This window comes from Bos grunniens, chromosome 14 (assembly GCF_055505025.1).
Source record: "Bos grunniens cultivar Pamir isolate PY7600 chromosome 14, Bosgru_T2T1.0, whole genome shotgun sequence".
NCBI classification, from domain to species: domain Eukaryota; kingdom Metazoa; phylum Chordata; class Mammalia; order Artiodactyla; family Bovidae; genus Bos; species Bos grunniens.
This window is the reverse complement of record NC_141178.1, coordinates 8,713,640-8,727,727: the sequence shown is the minus strand read 5'-3', so window position 1 is coordinate 8,727,727 and position 14,088 is coordinate 8,713,640. Positions and strand designations below refer to the sequence as shown.

At 38.4% G+C, this 14,088-nt stretch overlaps 1 protein-coding gene across 3 annotated transcripts in view; it reads left to right on the top strand.

The window, feature by feature from the left end:
• Positions 1 to 9,737, top strand: part of TMEM64 (transmembrane protein 64) — a 43,827-nt gene extending 34,090 nt beyond the window's left edge. Inside the window, exon 3 of one of the 3 annotated variants that reach the window (XM_086335885.1) lies at positions 7,784 to 9,737. In XM_086335885.1, coding sequence (XP_086192011.1) covers positions 7,784 to 7,879 — 96 coding nt within the window. In that variant the 3' untranslated portion in view covers positions 7,880 to 9,737. Of the gene's footprint in view, positions 1 to 286; positions 4,285 to 7,783 lie in introns of those variants that run through there. The other 2 variants (XM_086335884.1, XM_086335883.1) reach the window with 2 other exon arrangements.
• Positions 9,738 to 14,088: the final 4,351 nt, after the last annotated feature.

Genomic DNA, 14,088 nt, shown 5'->3' with positions numbered 1-14,088 from the left:
CAGACAAGAAATAAATGACACCTTTGTGTAAACTATTTAAAAATGTTACCTTACTGTGTTTGAAAACTGCCCTGTTTGAAACATTTCTGACAATATTTATTGGCTTGGAAATGTTCTGCCTTTTTACTATGTAAAACATTGCTAACTGTAATGTTTTATTTTTATTCACAGATTATTATAAATATCCTGTTTGCAATATTTCTAAGACAACATTTATTGGCTTAGAAAGTTCTCCCTTTTTACTATATAAAATATTGTTAACTGTAATTTTTATTTTTATTCACAGATTATTATAAGTATAGGCCTCATGTTTTATGTAGTTCATCGAGCTCAAGTAGAATTGAATGCAGCTATTGTAGCTTGCGAAATGGAACTGAAAACCTCTCTGGTTAAAGGCAATCAACCAAATATCAGTGGCTCTTCATTCTACAAGAGGACCCTAACATTTTCTGGAGATGGAATCAATATTGTATAATTCTAATGAAATGTGTAATTGTCAAGAGCCTAGTGTGCTGTCCAAGATCTAGCAGTTCCCTTACTACTGGGCAGGGATGCAAGTTTTAATTGTCTTATGGCACACACACACACACACAAATGACTAGTTTTTAAATTGCACAGTTTTTAAAAACAGGAATCATTTTCTGGATATGTAAGTGTAAATGTCAATGCACCTTTGGCTGCAGCTCTTTATCATTTATTATGCCCTTAGTGGCCTATAAGTCTGCACTTTAGGTTTTGGGTTTTTTTTTTTTTTTTTTTTTTGTCATTTTCTTTATGAGTACTTACGAACAGAAAAATAATCCAAATATTTTTCTGTTTAGTGTCTTCATTTATAAAGACTATGAATAGTTGTATGTGTCTTTCCTGCTTATAAAAATGAGTAAAAGTATGCAATTTTAAATGTATAATATTATTGGATGTTCTTTGCTTTTGTAGTGTTTCCAGAAAGGATAAATCATGTCTTGTTTTGTTTTTTTTTTAATGTTTTAGTTGGAACTACTTTGCTTTCCTTTTCCTTGCTAGTTAGAAAATAGACATGAACTTTTGTTTAAATGTGTTTTTGCAAGGATCAAATTGTTACACCTATACACACAAGTTTAAATCCTACATTGTGGGACTGAAGTGCTCTTAAGATACCTTTTTTATTTTTGCTGTGTAATATGCAAAGCGAAAGGGAAATTATTTAATGCGTAGTGGCTCAAATTAGAACTTGTGTTCTAATTTCACATCATTGGCTTTAGCCTCCTTAGGTCTTCCATCAAAGGGCTGTCCTATTACAGTCTTACTGAAAATTTTATTAAAATAAACTTCTTTTCTTTTTGTATTCATTATTAGGCTTTGAAATAAAGATGTTATTCCTTTAAAGTGGTGGGCTTACAATCACTGAAGATGTCACTCTGATGGCCTTGTTTGATCAAAATGCCTATCTAAAAAATTAAGCTTTAAAATCAGGTTTATAATTCTGTTGAAGTACATATATATTTGTCCCCATAGTCTTCAGCTTTACAACTGTAAGTAATGTTATCTTGATGCCCAGATTTGTATTATATATTTGCCCTACTATAGAGTAGGCTTATTTTGTTTGTTTTTTGGTACTTGTTTTCCTCTGATAAGACTCAGGAATTCTGAAATGTGAAATTAAGTCTCAGTTCTTTTTCCTGTAGAATGAATTGAGTGTATTTATTAATAGTACTTATGTGTATAGAATATAATAATTTGGTATATGATTCATATGACATTCATTTATCACCTTATATTTTTAAAGTAGCTTAATTGTGATCTTAATGATTAGTTTATTTTACAGTGGAGATTATTGATATGAATGCAGATTTTCTGGTATGTATCTGTTTTTTAGCTATGAAGGTGCCACCTTATCAGAGACCTCCCATTTGCCTTTTCATTAGGGTAAAATCTTTACCCTGATTTACTAAAGTGCAAAAGAATTATTTAGAAGCAATTATTTTAATTTTATGCTACGGATACATTTAATCATTTTAGTATATAAATTTTTGCCCTGTTGCAGGTATAATTATTTCCCTTTCCTTCATAATGAATAAGTTTTCTCACCTTTGAATAACAGTGAAGTTTGTTTTTATGTCTATACCAAGTTCTTTTGGTATAGTCCAGATGATTTTATAGGGACCTGGGTCTATAGCAGTCAACTGACCTACAAATCTTTCCTTCTTTTATTGATAGAAAAATACCATTGAAATGTTATTCTTTTTTTAAATCCTAATTAATTGTTTCGTTTCTTTAATAATTATTTTAGTTTAATTATCCTAATAAACAATGATTTGATTTATTCTTGTCTAACTTGAAACTATCTTGTGCTTTCTGTTTGTTTAGTTTTTTTATAAAGAAATTAATAATTTAAGATCACTACTTTCATACACTTGTATTACACTTCATGTATTTTGAAGTGCATTTATTTACTTTGGCATTTTGTAACTTGAATAATTTTGCCAAATGAAAAACTATTGGTAGTTTGTCATGAGTTTTTCCAACTGTTGCATTTTGCTTAGTACTTAAATATGTAAAGGTAAAAGAGAAGTAACTTTTCTATATTCTGCCAACATGATTTTATATAATAAAATCATCCATTTTTACTTAAAATAGTATGGATGTACTATTTTTAAAACATTAATCTAAAACTGCAGTTTTCCTTTTGTTCATTGTTTCCAGCCTCCACATAAACTGTTATCCCTTATAGTCATGCTGTTTGATAGCTGCATTTGGTTGCTGTTTTTTTATTAATATATGTGCTGTCTATAAATTGTACAAAACATGCTGTATTGACAAAACATATACAATGTTATATTCATTCCATCTTTAATCCCACATGCCAGATTTCTGGCAGCAACAAATTTCTATAGGATCCTTTTTATGTTGCCCTAATATTGCCTCCAGTCATAGAGTATATATTAATATATATATTATATATTGGATTTCTTAAATATATATATTTACATATATATAAATAATATATATATATTGGATTTTTTTTATTTCTCAAATCATTTAAGATTTGGATTCTCAAATCATTTAAAGTACAGTTAAAGTTGCTTTATGCTTATTTTTAAAAGCTTGCAAAACACTTGTTTCAAACCTTTTGAAAGATATGTGCTGTTTTTAATTCTTTGGACCTTTTTCTTAGTTTTCCACATTTTCTGGTTTATTATTAATGATTTTGTTTACTCTTTGCCAAGTTTTGTCTTGTGAATTATTTTTAAACAGCAACATCCCCTTTTAAAAACATGTACATAATAATTTACTACATGTTTTCATGTCCATTTTCATTTGATCATGTGATTTGTGAAATAACTTGAAATCTATACTTTGGTTTGTGAAAATAATAGAACCAAATCTCTGTCGTTAGAATGTATATTTTGAGTTTATGTTCAGAAGTGAGTTTGTGGATTTGTTCAGAGCCAGCCATACTCTCCTTGTATGTACTTTGTAACCAGTGCAAACCTTTCTAAGAAGACTTTCCCATGATCAGGTCAAGCTTATGACTATAAAGCATTTCCTTCCTTGAGAAGCTATAGAATTCAGTATCTACTCTGATTTACCATTGCTCTAACTGAGCTAAGTGGTGGAGACTATTAGCATATACCAGTATGCGTTTGTTAATGTGCAACGCTGATTGGAACTGGTCTTAGGAAGGGTGCTGTGGCTTATGTACATCTACAGTTGTAGGACTGTCTTTAGAATGCTGAAAGTTGCTATGTATATGCTAGGTTGATACAGGTAAATTCTGAGGTACATGGTAAATCCATGCTGTTCAAAACCAGTCACCATGTGCAGAGGAAAAGAGAGGTTTAATGAGGACCTCAGGAATAATGATACTAAGTTATTGACTTCAGTGATGGAATTTTGTTTCAAACACAAGCCACTTAGTGTACCAGAATGGTCGTCAGAGTAACACTAGTTGGTTTTTAAATTTTACATTGCTAATTTTGTTAATAATAAACTGCTTAGGATATACTTTTTTAGTGGTCATGTCTTTAACCTGAAAAACTTAAAAGAAGTGGAAAACTTGTTCCACAGGATATTTAAAACTAAGGAATTCCAGTAACCTCGCATATGTTGACTATAAACTGTTAACTGATTCAGCAACTGAATTATAACTTGGTACTTCTGAATGGCAAAGTGATTGCTGTAAACTATTTTCTAAGGTAGCTAAAGGTTTAAAATAGATAATTCTAAAGGTAAATCAGTAAAATCTCTTGATAATTGGTATCCTAAATCACTTGTGTGCCTGAGAAAATAAAAGGTTATGTTTTATTTTCCTTTTCTCTTCTCTTACTTCCCCTCTGTAATTTAATGAATTTAGGGCCATTTGCAAGGGGAGGGAGCAATTTAGGAGGAATGGTGGACATGTTTCTAAAAGTGATAATGCTCATAATTGACCCTAGATGAGGGTGGTTATGGTTATGGCAGAGGCCCTGTGGAGAAATTATTTTGGTATCTTACATTGGCACTCAATCTTCAGTGTGCTTTTTTTCTAACATCCGCAAATCATGAAATGCTACCTGCCAGTCAAATAACAGTTAGTCATTTGCCCAGGCTATAGAAATCTTTATGATGCCTTTCATAATGTTAAACGACTTTTACCAGTCTTAATTTCCTATTGACGTCTACCCTGTTTCTATGACTATTTCCTAAGGGCCCGTTCCAGCCACCATAAAACTTTCTTCTTAGTACTTGGAATGACATTGTCCTTGTTGGTTTGTTCAGTTCAGTTGCTCAGTCGTGTCTGACTCTGCGACCCCATGAACCACAGCATGCCAGGCCTCCCTGTCAATCACCAACTCCCGGAGTTTACCCAAACCCATGTCCATTGAGTCAGTGATGCCATCCAACCATCTCATCCTCTGTTGTCCCCTTCTCCTCCTGCCCTCAATCTTTCCCAGCATCAGGGTCTTTTCAAATGAGTCAGCTCTTCACATCAGGTGGCCAAAGTATTGGAATTTCAGATTCAACATCAGTCCTACCAATGAACACCCAGGACTGATCTCCTTTAGAATGGACTGGTTGGATCTCCTTGCAGTCCAAGGGACTCTCAAGAGTCTTCTCCAACACCACAGTTCAAACGCATCAATTCTTCGGCATTCAGCTTTCTTTATAGTCCAACTCTCACATCCATACATGACCACAGGAAAAACCATAGCCTTGACAAGACCGACATTTGTTGGCAAAGTAATGTCTCTGGTTTTTAATATGCTCTAGGTTGGTCATAACTTTCCTTCCAAGGAGTAAGTGTCTTTTAATTTCATGGCTGCAATCACCATCTGCAGTGATTTTGGAGCCCCCAAAAATAAAGTCTGCCACTGTTTCCCCATCTGTTTGCCATGAAGTGATGGGACCGAATGCCATGATCTTCGTTTTCTGAATGTTGAGCTTTAAGCCAACTTTTTCACTCTCTTTCACTTTCATCAAGAGCTGATCCCATACTGTTGCATGTACATTTTTCCTAGACATTTTACATCAGGATTGCTTGCTAGAGCACAAATAGGCTACCACACATTGCAGGCTGCCTTCAGCTGTGGTGGTACAGTGGAGCACTCATTGAATAAATACGTTGGCAGTGTGTGTGTATTCGTTATGCGAGGCTGTACAGTACTTTCTGCCATGGTCACCTTCCTTGGTTGAGGCTGCCTATCCGTACTCAGAGTGTGGGGAAAACATATCTTAATACTAACTGTATTATGAGTTAAATATTGAACATTTTTAGGGAAAGCGTTATAGGTGTGGTAGTGTTAAAATGGTGTATATATTGGTAAATTTGTATTTAGTAATTGTCATGTTTCAATGAAGTTGACTATCCAAATTAAGTGATTAGCCTTAAAAGTGACTAATATTCTGTGGGTTAACCTGCTGTTTGAAAGGCTTAAAAATTACAAAATATGCATGAAGTGGGATAGAAAAGAGTGAATAGAATATATACTGAACCAAAACAAAGAGCAATTTGAGAATTACATAATTCTAAAAGTAGGTATACATTTAGACTAGTATATTTTAATAAATATTTTTATCTTAGGATGGCATAAAACTCATAACCACCATAAAGTAGAAACCTTGAGTGGATTTGTTTATTCTGCCTTTCATAGTTATAAAGCCATTTTCAGTAGAAATGTTTTGAGACATGGTCTGTTTCATACTCATTTCTTACAGTCCTGTTCCCAAGTTGACCAAAGCTGGAAGGACAGGGAACCTGAGTAGTTTTCCACTGTCTTTTCAGTTTATTTGTTCAATCACTAAGCTGTGTCCAGCTCTGCGATCGCATGAACTGCAGCACACCAGGCTTCCCTGTCCTTCACTGTCTCCCAGAGTTTGCTCAAACTGATGTCCATTAACTCAGTGATGCCATCCAACCATCTCATCCTCTGTCTCCCTCTTCTCCTCCCCCCTACAATCTTTCCCAGCATCAGGGTCTTTTCCAGTGAGTCGGCTCTTTACCTCAAGTGGCCAAAGTACTGGAGCTTCAGTTTCAGCATCAGTCCTTCCAATGAATATTCAGGGTTGACTTCCTTTAGGATTAACTCATTTGATCTCCTTGCTGTCCTAGGGACTCTGAGAGTCTTCTCAAGCACCACAGTTCAAAAGCATCAGTTCTTGAGTGCTCAACATTCGTTATGGTCCAACTCTCACATCCATACATGGCTACTGGAAAAACCATAGCTTTGACTAGACAGACCTTTGTTGGCCAAGTGATGTCTCTATTTTTAATATTCTGTCTAGGTTTGTCATAGCTTTTCTTCCAAGGAGCAAGCGTCTTTTAATTTCATGGCTGTAGTCACAATCTGCGGTGATTTTGGAGCCCAAGAAAAAAATCCGTTACTGTTTGCATTTTTTCCCCATCTATTTGCATGAAGTAATGGCACCATATGCCATGATAGTTTTTTGAATGTTGAGTTTTAAGCCAACTTTTTCAGTCTCCTCTTTTACCCTCAAGAGGCTCTCTAGTTCTTCACTTTCTACCATTAGAGTGGTGTCATCTGCATATCTGAGGTTATTGATATTTCTCCCAGTAGTCTTGATTCCAGCTTGTCATTCATCCAGCCCAGCATTTTTCATGGTGTAATCTGTATATAATCTGCATATAATCAGCCATGAAATTAAAAGATGTTTGCTCATTGGAAGAAAAGCTATGACCAACCTAGACAGCATATTAAAAAGCAGAGACATTACTTTGCCAACAAAGGTCTGTCTAGTCAAAGCTATGGTTTTTCCAGTAGTCATGTATGGACATGAGAGTTGGACTATAAAGAAAGCTGAGCACCAAAGAATTGATGCTTTTGAACTGTGGTGTTGGAGAAGGCTCTTGAGAGTCTCTTGGACTGCAAGGAGATCCAACCAGTCCATCCTAAAGGAGATCAGTCCTGGGTGTTCATTGGAAGGACTGATGTTGAAGCTGAAACTCCAATATTTTGACCACCTGATGCAAAGAACTGACTCATCAGGAAGAGACCCTGATGCTGGGAAAGATTGAAGGCAGGAGGAGAAGGGGACGACAGAGGATGAAATGGTTGGATGGCATCACCTACTCAATGGACATGAGTTTGAGTAAGCTCTGGGAGTTGGTGAAGGATAGGGAAGCCTGGTGTGCTGCAGTCCATGGGGTCACAAAGAGTTGGACACGACTGAGTGAATGAACTGAATCTGCATATAATTTAAATAAACAAGGTGACAGTAAACAGCCTTGACATACTCCTTTCCCAGTTTTGAACCTATCCATTGTTTCATGTCCATTTCTAACTATTGCTTCTTGTCCTGCTTACAGGTTTCTCAGGAGGCAGATATGGTGGTTTGGTATTCCCACCTCTTTAAGAATTTTCCTCAGTTTGTTTGCTCCACACAGTCAAAGGGTTTAGCATAGTCAATGAAGCAGAAGTCAAATGTTTTCTGGAATTCCCTTGCTTTCTCTATAACCCAATGGATGTTGGCAATTTGATCTCTGGTTCCTCTGCCTTTTCTAAGTTCAGCTTGTACATCTGGAAGTTCTCAGTTCACGTACTGTTGAAGCCTAGCTTGAAGGATTTGGGGCATTACCTTGCTAGAATGGGAAATGAGTGTAATTATGTGGTATTTTGAACATTCTTTGGCATTGACTCTTTGGGATTGGAATGAAAACTGGCTTCATTGGAATGAAAAAGAATAGATAGATGTATTAGTCGCTCAGTCGTGTCCAACTCTTTGTGACCCCATGGACTGTAGCCCACCAGGCTCCTCTGTCCATGGGGATTCTCCAGGCAAGAATACCGGAGTGGGTTGCCATGCCTTCCTCCAGGAGATCTTCCCAACACAGGGATTGAACCTGAGTCTCCCACAATTTGGGAGGATTTTTTACCATCTGAGCCACCAAGGAAGCCCAGATACATGTATATGTATAGTTAAACCACTTTGCTGTACAGGTGAAACTATCACCACATCAACTATGCTCCAATATAAAATAAAAAGTTAAAAAATATGGAGAGAATAGGAATGCTGTCTTAATAAGGAAAAACTTGGGCTATTTAGAAGCCCTTGCACAGAACTGAAGTGAATTTTGGGACTTCACATCACTTCAATGCCAGGATGAAATATTCTAAACTGAATAGTTTAGAATCCCTGGGCCCCTTAGAAACAGCACGGAGGAACACAACTAGCAATCCTAACTGGTTTAAATCAAAGTGTAGTGATGCATAAACACTTCCACTCCAGTGTTTTCACAGTGTTTAAAATCATTTACTCACAATGCATTAAGCATGGAAGCTCATCCATGCTTCAGTTTGTGGTTTTCCTGATTCTACCTCAGTACAACTTTTCAGGTAAAGGTAAATGTTGCAGTGTTGGGGGCCAGAGTGAGGTACTCCGCCCATGGCAAAGGTCATGAGGAAGGAGGCTCGACATACGCAAAGGCGGGATTGAGCCTCAGGAGTCCCCCTGGAAATCCTCGAGCATCTACCCCCATAACCAGAGCCTGCCTACTTTACTACTTTGTGCTCACCTACACCTCTGACTTTACGGGGGGCTGTCCCCCACCACCTCTTTCGGAGAAGGAGTTAACTTAGAGCTCCAGTTAATAATAATTCCTGGGCGTGATAGGAGTTTTTCAACCTACAATCTCCTCTGAAGGTTCTCTAGCCTGCCTGACAGGCTTGTCCGGCCACATGTGATTGCTCACAGCCTCCCAACCGTGAGAGGCACGAGATGCTTTAAACCTTCTAAAAACAGGTTCCTTAGAAAAGTCAGAAAACTATTAGTATAATGGGCTGATTAAAAATTGTATTGGTGAAGGGTTTTTCATTTGTTGAGCCAATGTTTGTTGCTAAGACTCCACATCCCCTGCCCTTACACACATTAATGAATATATAGAAGAAATAAGTATTAACCTTTGATATTAATCACATTAGACCTTAGGCTAAGTAAATTCTTTCCTTAACTAAAACCCACTATACCCTCACCCTATAGGAATGTAACTTTATTTGGGTGGCGTCTGTTTTAAGAATAATCACCCTTGGAGAAAAAAGTGTTCTGGTTGACTGACCACTGTCACAAGGAGAGGGTCATAAATTGTCAGCAGGCCCCCCTGGCCAGAAGATGATGTAACACCCCTAAGACCTCTGTATACATTTGTATGAAGCACCTGACTTTAATAAAAGTCAGGACTGCTGTCCCCACGTGACTTTTGTATAACACCTCAGTGTATAAAAACAGACTCTGGAAAATAAAGAATTGGGATCAGTTCCTCGAAAGACTGGTCTCCCCATGTCTCTCTCTCTCACTCTGGCTGAGTCTCCATCTGGAGTGTGGAACCCGCCATGCTTACTAATTATGCCTGGGCTTCTAAGATCCGACCGGGGAGGCCTCAGTGTCTCCTCTCCTTTGGGAGAACGGAAGGACGCCTGTGGCCTACGTAAGTGGCGCAAACTTCTTGTCTTGAAGTTTTATTGGTCTCCCGCGTAAACCAAGCTACTCAGCCTCTTTTCTCCACTGAATTTTCCTACTGAGCTATCCTCATTCTATTACTCTTTATATCTTTGATGAATATTTAAATAGTCGCCTAAGCCGTCTCCCCTTCGAATACCCTGGATCAGCCGGGGCTGGAGCCCGACATTGCAGGTGAGTCAAAAAGGAAAATAAAATTTCCCCTTGGTTGCAATGGCCAGAGAATGATTGCCCAATTACACATGTTACTCTGGTTTAGAACCTTGACGGGTGCCATCCTTGGAACTTTATAACTTTGTTGCTACAGGAACTGTGAATTCAGTGCTGAGGGTATTGTATTCTTTGTTGGGCTTCCCCAATGGCTCAGCAGTAAAAGAATCGACCTGTGATGGAGGAGACACAGGTTCAATCCCTGGGTCTGGAAAATCCCTGGAGAAGAAAATGGCAACCCACTCCAGTTATCTTGCCCAGAAAATCCCATGGACAGAGGAACCTGGCAGGCTATAGTCCTTGGGGTCACAAAAGAGCTGGACACAACTGAGCGACCAAACAACTGGGTATGTGATTCACATGAGATGCCAGGGAAAGCAATTGAAAATGCTTGTCTGGGGTTGTGTGGAAAGATTCAGATGGAAGATTGTGTTAAGGGCCACCTGTTTTTAGCCTTAGGCATGAAAGAGACCTCTCCAAGGAATAAAGGGAAAAGGTAAACTAAAGGACACATTGCCTGCATAACAGCCTTCACAGGAGAAAGGCAGGCAAAAAATGAGACAGTCCACACTGGTCTCCATGATATCCTTGAACCCACCCAGCATAATCCCCTGAGGGCTTGTACCTTCCATCCTTACCTGGAATTCTCTTCCCACAGAGGCAGAGTTGCTTCCCTTGTGGCCTGTAATATACTGTGAATGTTTCTGATGCTATGTTCACCATAGACTATGACATGTGATCAAGTTGTCTCACCGGCTACATAATAAATATTTAGTGATTAAATGAGTGGGAGAAGTGGGTTAAAAAGAGACTGTGTTCAGTGCCATATTTTAGAAATCAAGATCTTGGAGTTCTCATATGTTGGTCAGAAAATGTCACTTCACGGAAAATATAACCCGGTACTCATTGTGTGCCAGGCATTCCTGGAACAAAAGCCAGACATTTTAAAAACAGTGTCAAGGAAACTCTCCATTTCTCGGTTCTGGTTTTCTATGTACTGGCCTCATCTTCAGGCAGGTTTTTCTTAAGTAGTAGCAAAGTCAACACTCCTTCAAAGTGATTCTGTCTCTGCTGCAGTCATTTACCCACCTCTAGGTGGAGGTTGGGCCCCTGCTGGATTATCCAGGTAGAGATGGGAATGGTTTTGAGAGCAGAGTGTGATATGAGGGCAAAATCAAAGTGAGAAGTCCATTCTTGAACTCATAAAAGAGGCCATCACTATAATCAGAAACAATAGTCGGAAACAGAAAGGGAAAGAAGAAATACATTCTGCCTCTCCTCCATCTTACTGTCAGAATTCCACGCTATACTGTCAGAAAGATGGGTGCTGGCCCCTGAGTTTGCTTTTGTTATGTGTGTGAGGTTCTGTAAATGAAGGAGAGTTGAAAAAGCATCACCTGAGAATAAAACCAATTGTCAGAACACTGAGCTTCAGTGTTTTTATTTATTTAAACCTTGCCTTTGGTTTGATATGGAAATATACATCTAATATAAAAGTTTTATAAAAACTTACAAAAGTTCTCTAAAGTCTCATATATAGCATGAGCTTTGTAAACAGGCCCAGGTTCAAAGCCTCCTATACCATTTACTATCTGTGTGAAGTCCAGATAGATGACTTAAGTTTTTATGTTTCATTCTCTAGTACTTATTTTAAGAGTTATCTAAGAGAATGGGTGAAAAGCATTTAGCACATTGTCCAGTGCAACTGTCAACACCATACATTTTTATGTCGACTTAAAAAGTAGTCACAATCTAAAAGTTGGGAGGCTTTATTCGGTGGGGATTTTTAGGACGTCAAGCCCAAGAGACAGCATCTCAAGTAACTTTGAGAGAACTGCTCCAAGGAGGTGAGGGTAGACGCCAGGTTATAGAGAAGTTTTGCGACAAAGGGCAGGTAGTTTGAACATCAAAATTATTCTTAATTAAAATCAGATATCTCAAGAAATTGAGTGCTTTTCTATCTGCGGGAAGATGCAAGAGCCTGGGCTCACTGAAGCCATTCCTACTATATGCACTTCAGCTATCCTGGGCCAGTATCCTGTGTGGTTTTTTTCACATTTTGGCCCCATTGGAGCTCACTGTGGGAAGTGGCTGCAGTCCTGATGGCTGCTAGGTCGCAGGTACTTCTTCCTGAGTGCCCTTAGGACTCGCCAGCTCACATTGGAGGATGCAACCACCGATGAGGACATCCTTGTTTGCTGATATGGCAGGAAGTATTTCATTCCTCAGGTATTATTGCATTACTGTTGTGCCTTAAGAGTTTTTTATTGTGGTAAATAAAATATACAGGAAACTTACCATTTTAACCATTTGTAAGCATGCAATGAAGAGGCAAAAATGTACATTCACATTACCAATATCCATCTTCAGGTTTTTTTCATCTTTCCAACCGGAACTCTGTATTCATTTATCTGAATACATTTGAATTCATTATTTTTGAATTCAATAATTCCCCATCTCTCCTCTACCCACCCAGACTCTGATAGCTACCATACATCTGTCTCCCCGAGTTTTCCTATTCTGGGTTCCTCATGTAAGTAGAATCAGACAACATTTCTCCTACTGTGTCTGGTTTAATTAAGATCTTTTTTTTTTTAATAAAGCTAAATCCTGACTTTTTAGTCATTGATTCCTGGAGTTCCTTTACTACATAGGCCCCAGTGTACATGTGCTTGCTCAGTTGCTAAGTCATGTCTGACTCTGCAAATCCACGGACTATAGCCCACCAAGATCCTCTGTCCATAGGATTTCCCAGGCAAGAATAGTGGAGTGGGTTGTCATTTCCTTCTCCAGGGGATCTTCCTGACCCAGAGATCAAACTCATGTCTCCTGCATTGCAGGTGCATTCTTTACCACTGAGCCACCAGGTAAATCCAAAGGCCCCAATGTGGAAGTGAAAGTTACTCAGTCTTATCCCACTCTTTGTGACCCCATGGACTGTACAGAATTCTCCAGACCAGAATACGGGAGTGGGTAGCCATTCCCTTCTCCAGGGGATCTTCCCAATCCAGGGATTGAGCCCAGGTCTTCCACATTGCAGGTGGATTCTTTACTGTCTGAGACATCAAGAAAACCCAAGAAAACTGCAGTGGGTAGCCTATCCCTTCCCCAGCTGATCAGTCTTCCCAACCCAGGATTGGACCAGGGTCTCCTGCGTTGCAGGAGAATTCCTTACCAGCTAAGCTACCAGAGAAGCCCAAAGGGCCTAAATTCCACCATCTTGTTGATAGTATCTACTAATTATAGGCACAATCTTAGTAGATAGGAAACAGTTTCACAGTTACGGGCTTTAGATGCCCATTCTATCTCCATAGCATCACAGAAGCAGGTTTCTTTGGTGACTATAGAATCTGAAAATGGTTCTGAAAGGTAGCTCAAATGCTTGAGTGCTTTCACTATGGCTGAGAATAAAAGATTTCAGAGCATTTTAGTAGTCAGCCTCAGGGTGCCAGTAAGCAAAATAGATGACAACAAGGTATAAACATTTATCATTAAACCAGGATGTAGGCCTAAAGAAGATTGCTCAGGAAAAAAAAAAAAAAAAAACTCTAAAAAATTTCTCACAGTTGGTTTCATTTTTTCATTTTATGAGCTTAATGTGTTCCTTGCCTGGCAAATTTGCATTCCTTCAGTTTTTCATTTCCTGGACAAAAAGCAAGATCTGTTCAGCCTGTAACCATCAAGTATCAAGCAAGTTGTTTTTGTAGCAATAAATAATCTACATGAAATCGCTTGGGTGTTTACTTCCTTACTTCAATGATTTTTCAATGCAAATTTGGCTATTATCAGTCAAATGGAACATCCTAAAATTGCTGCTTAAAAATCTGGGGGGGGGGGGGGGGTGGGAACAAACATGTAGGGGCAGACTCTTTCTCCGTAGCTTTGATCCTTTGAGCCTGGTCTTTCTAATGTGGATAATCATCTCTACAAACTACAGGAGACATCTCT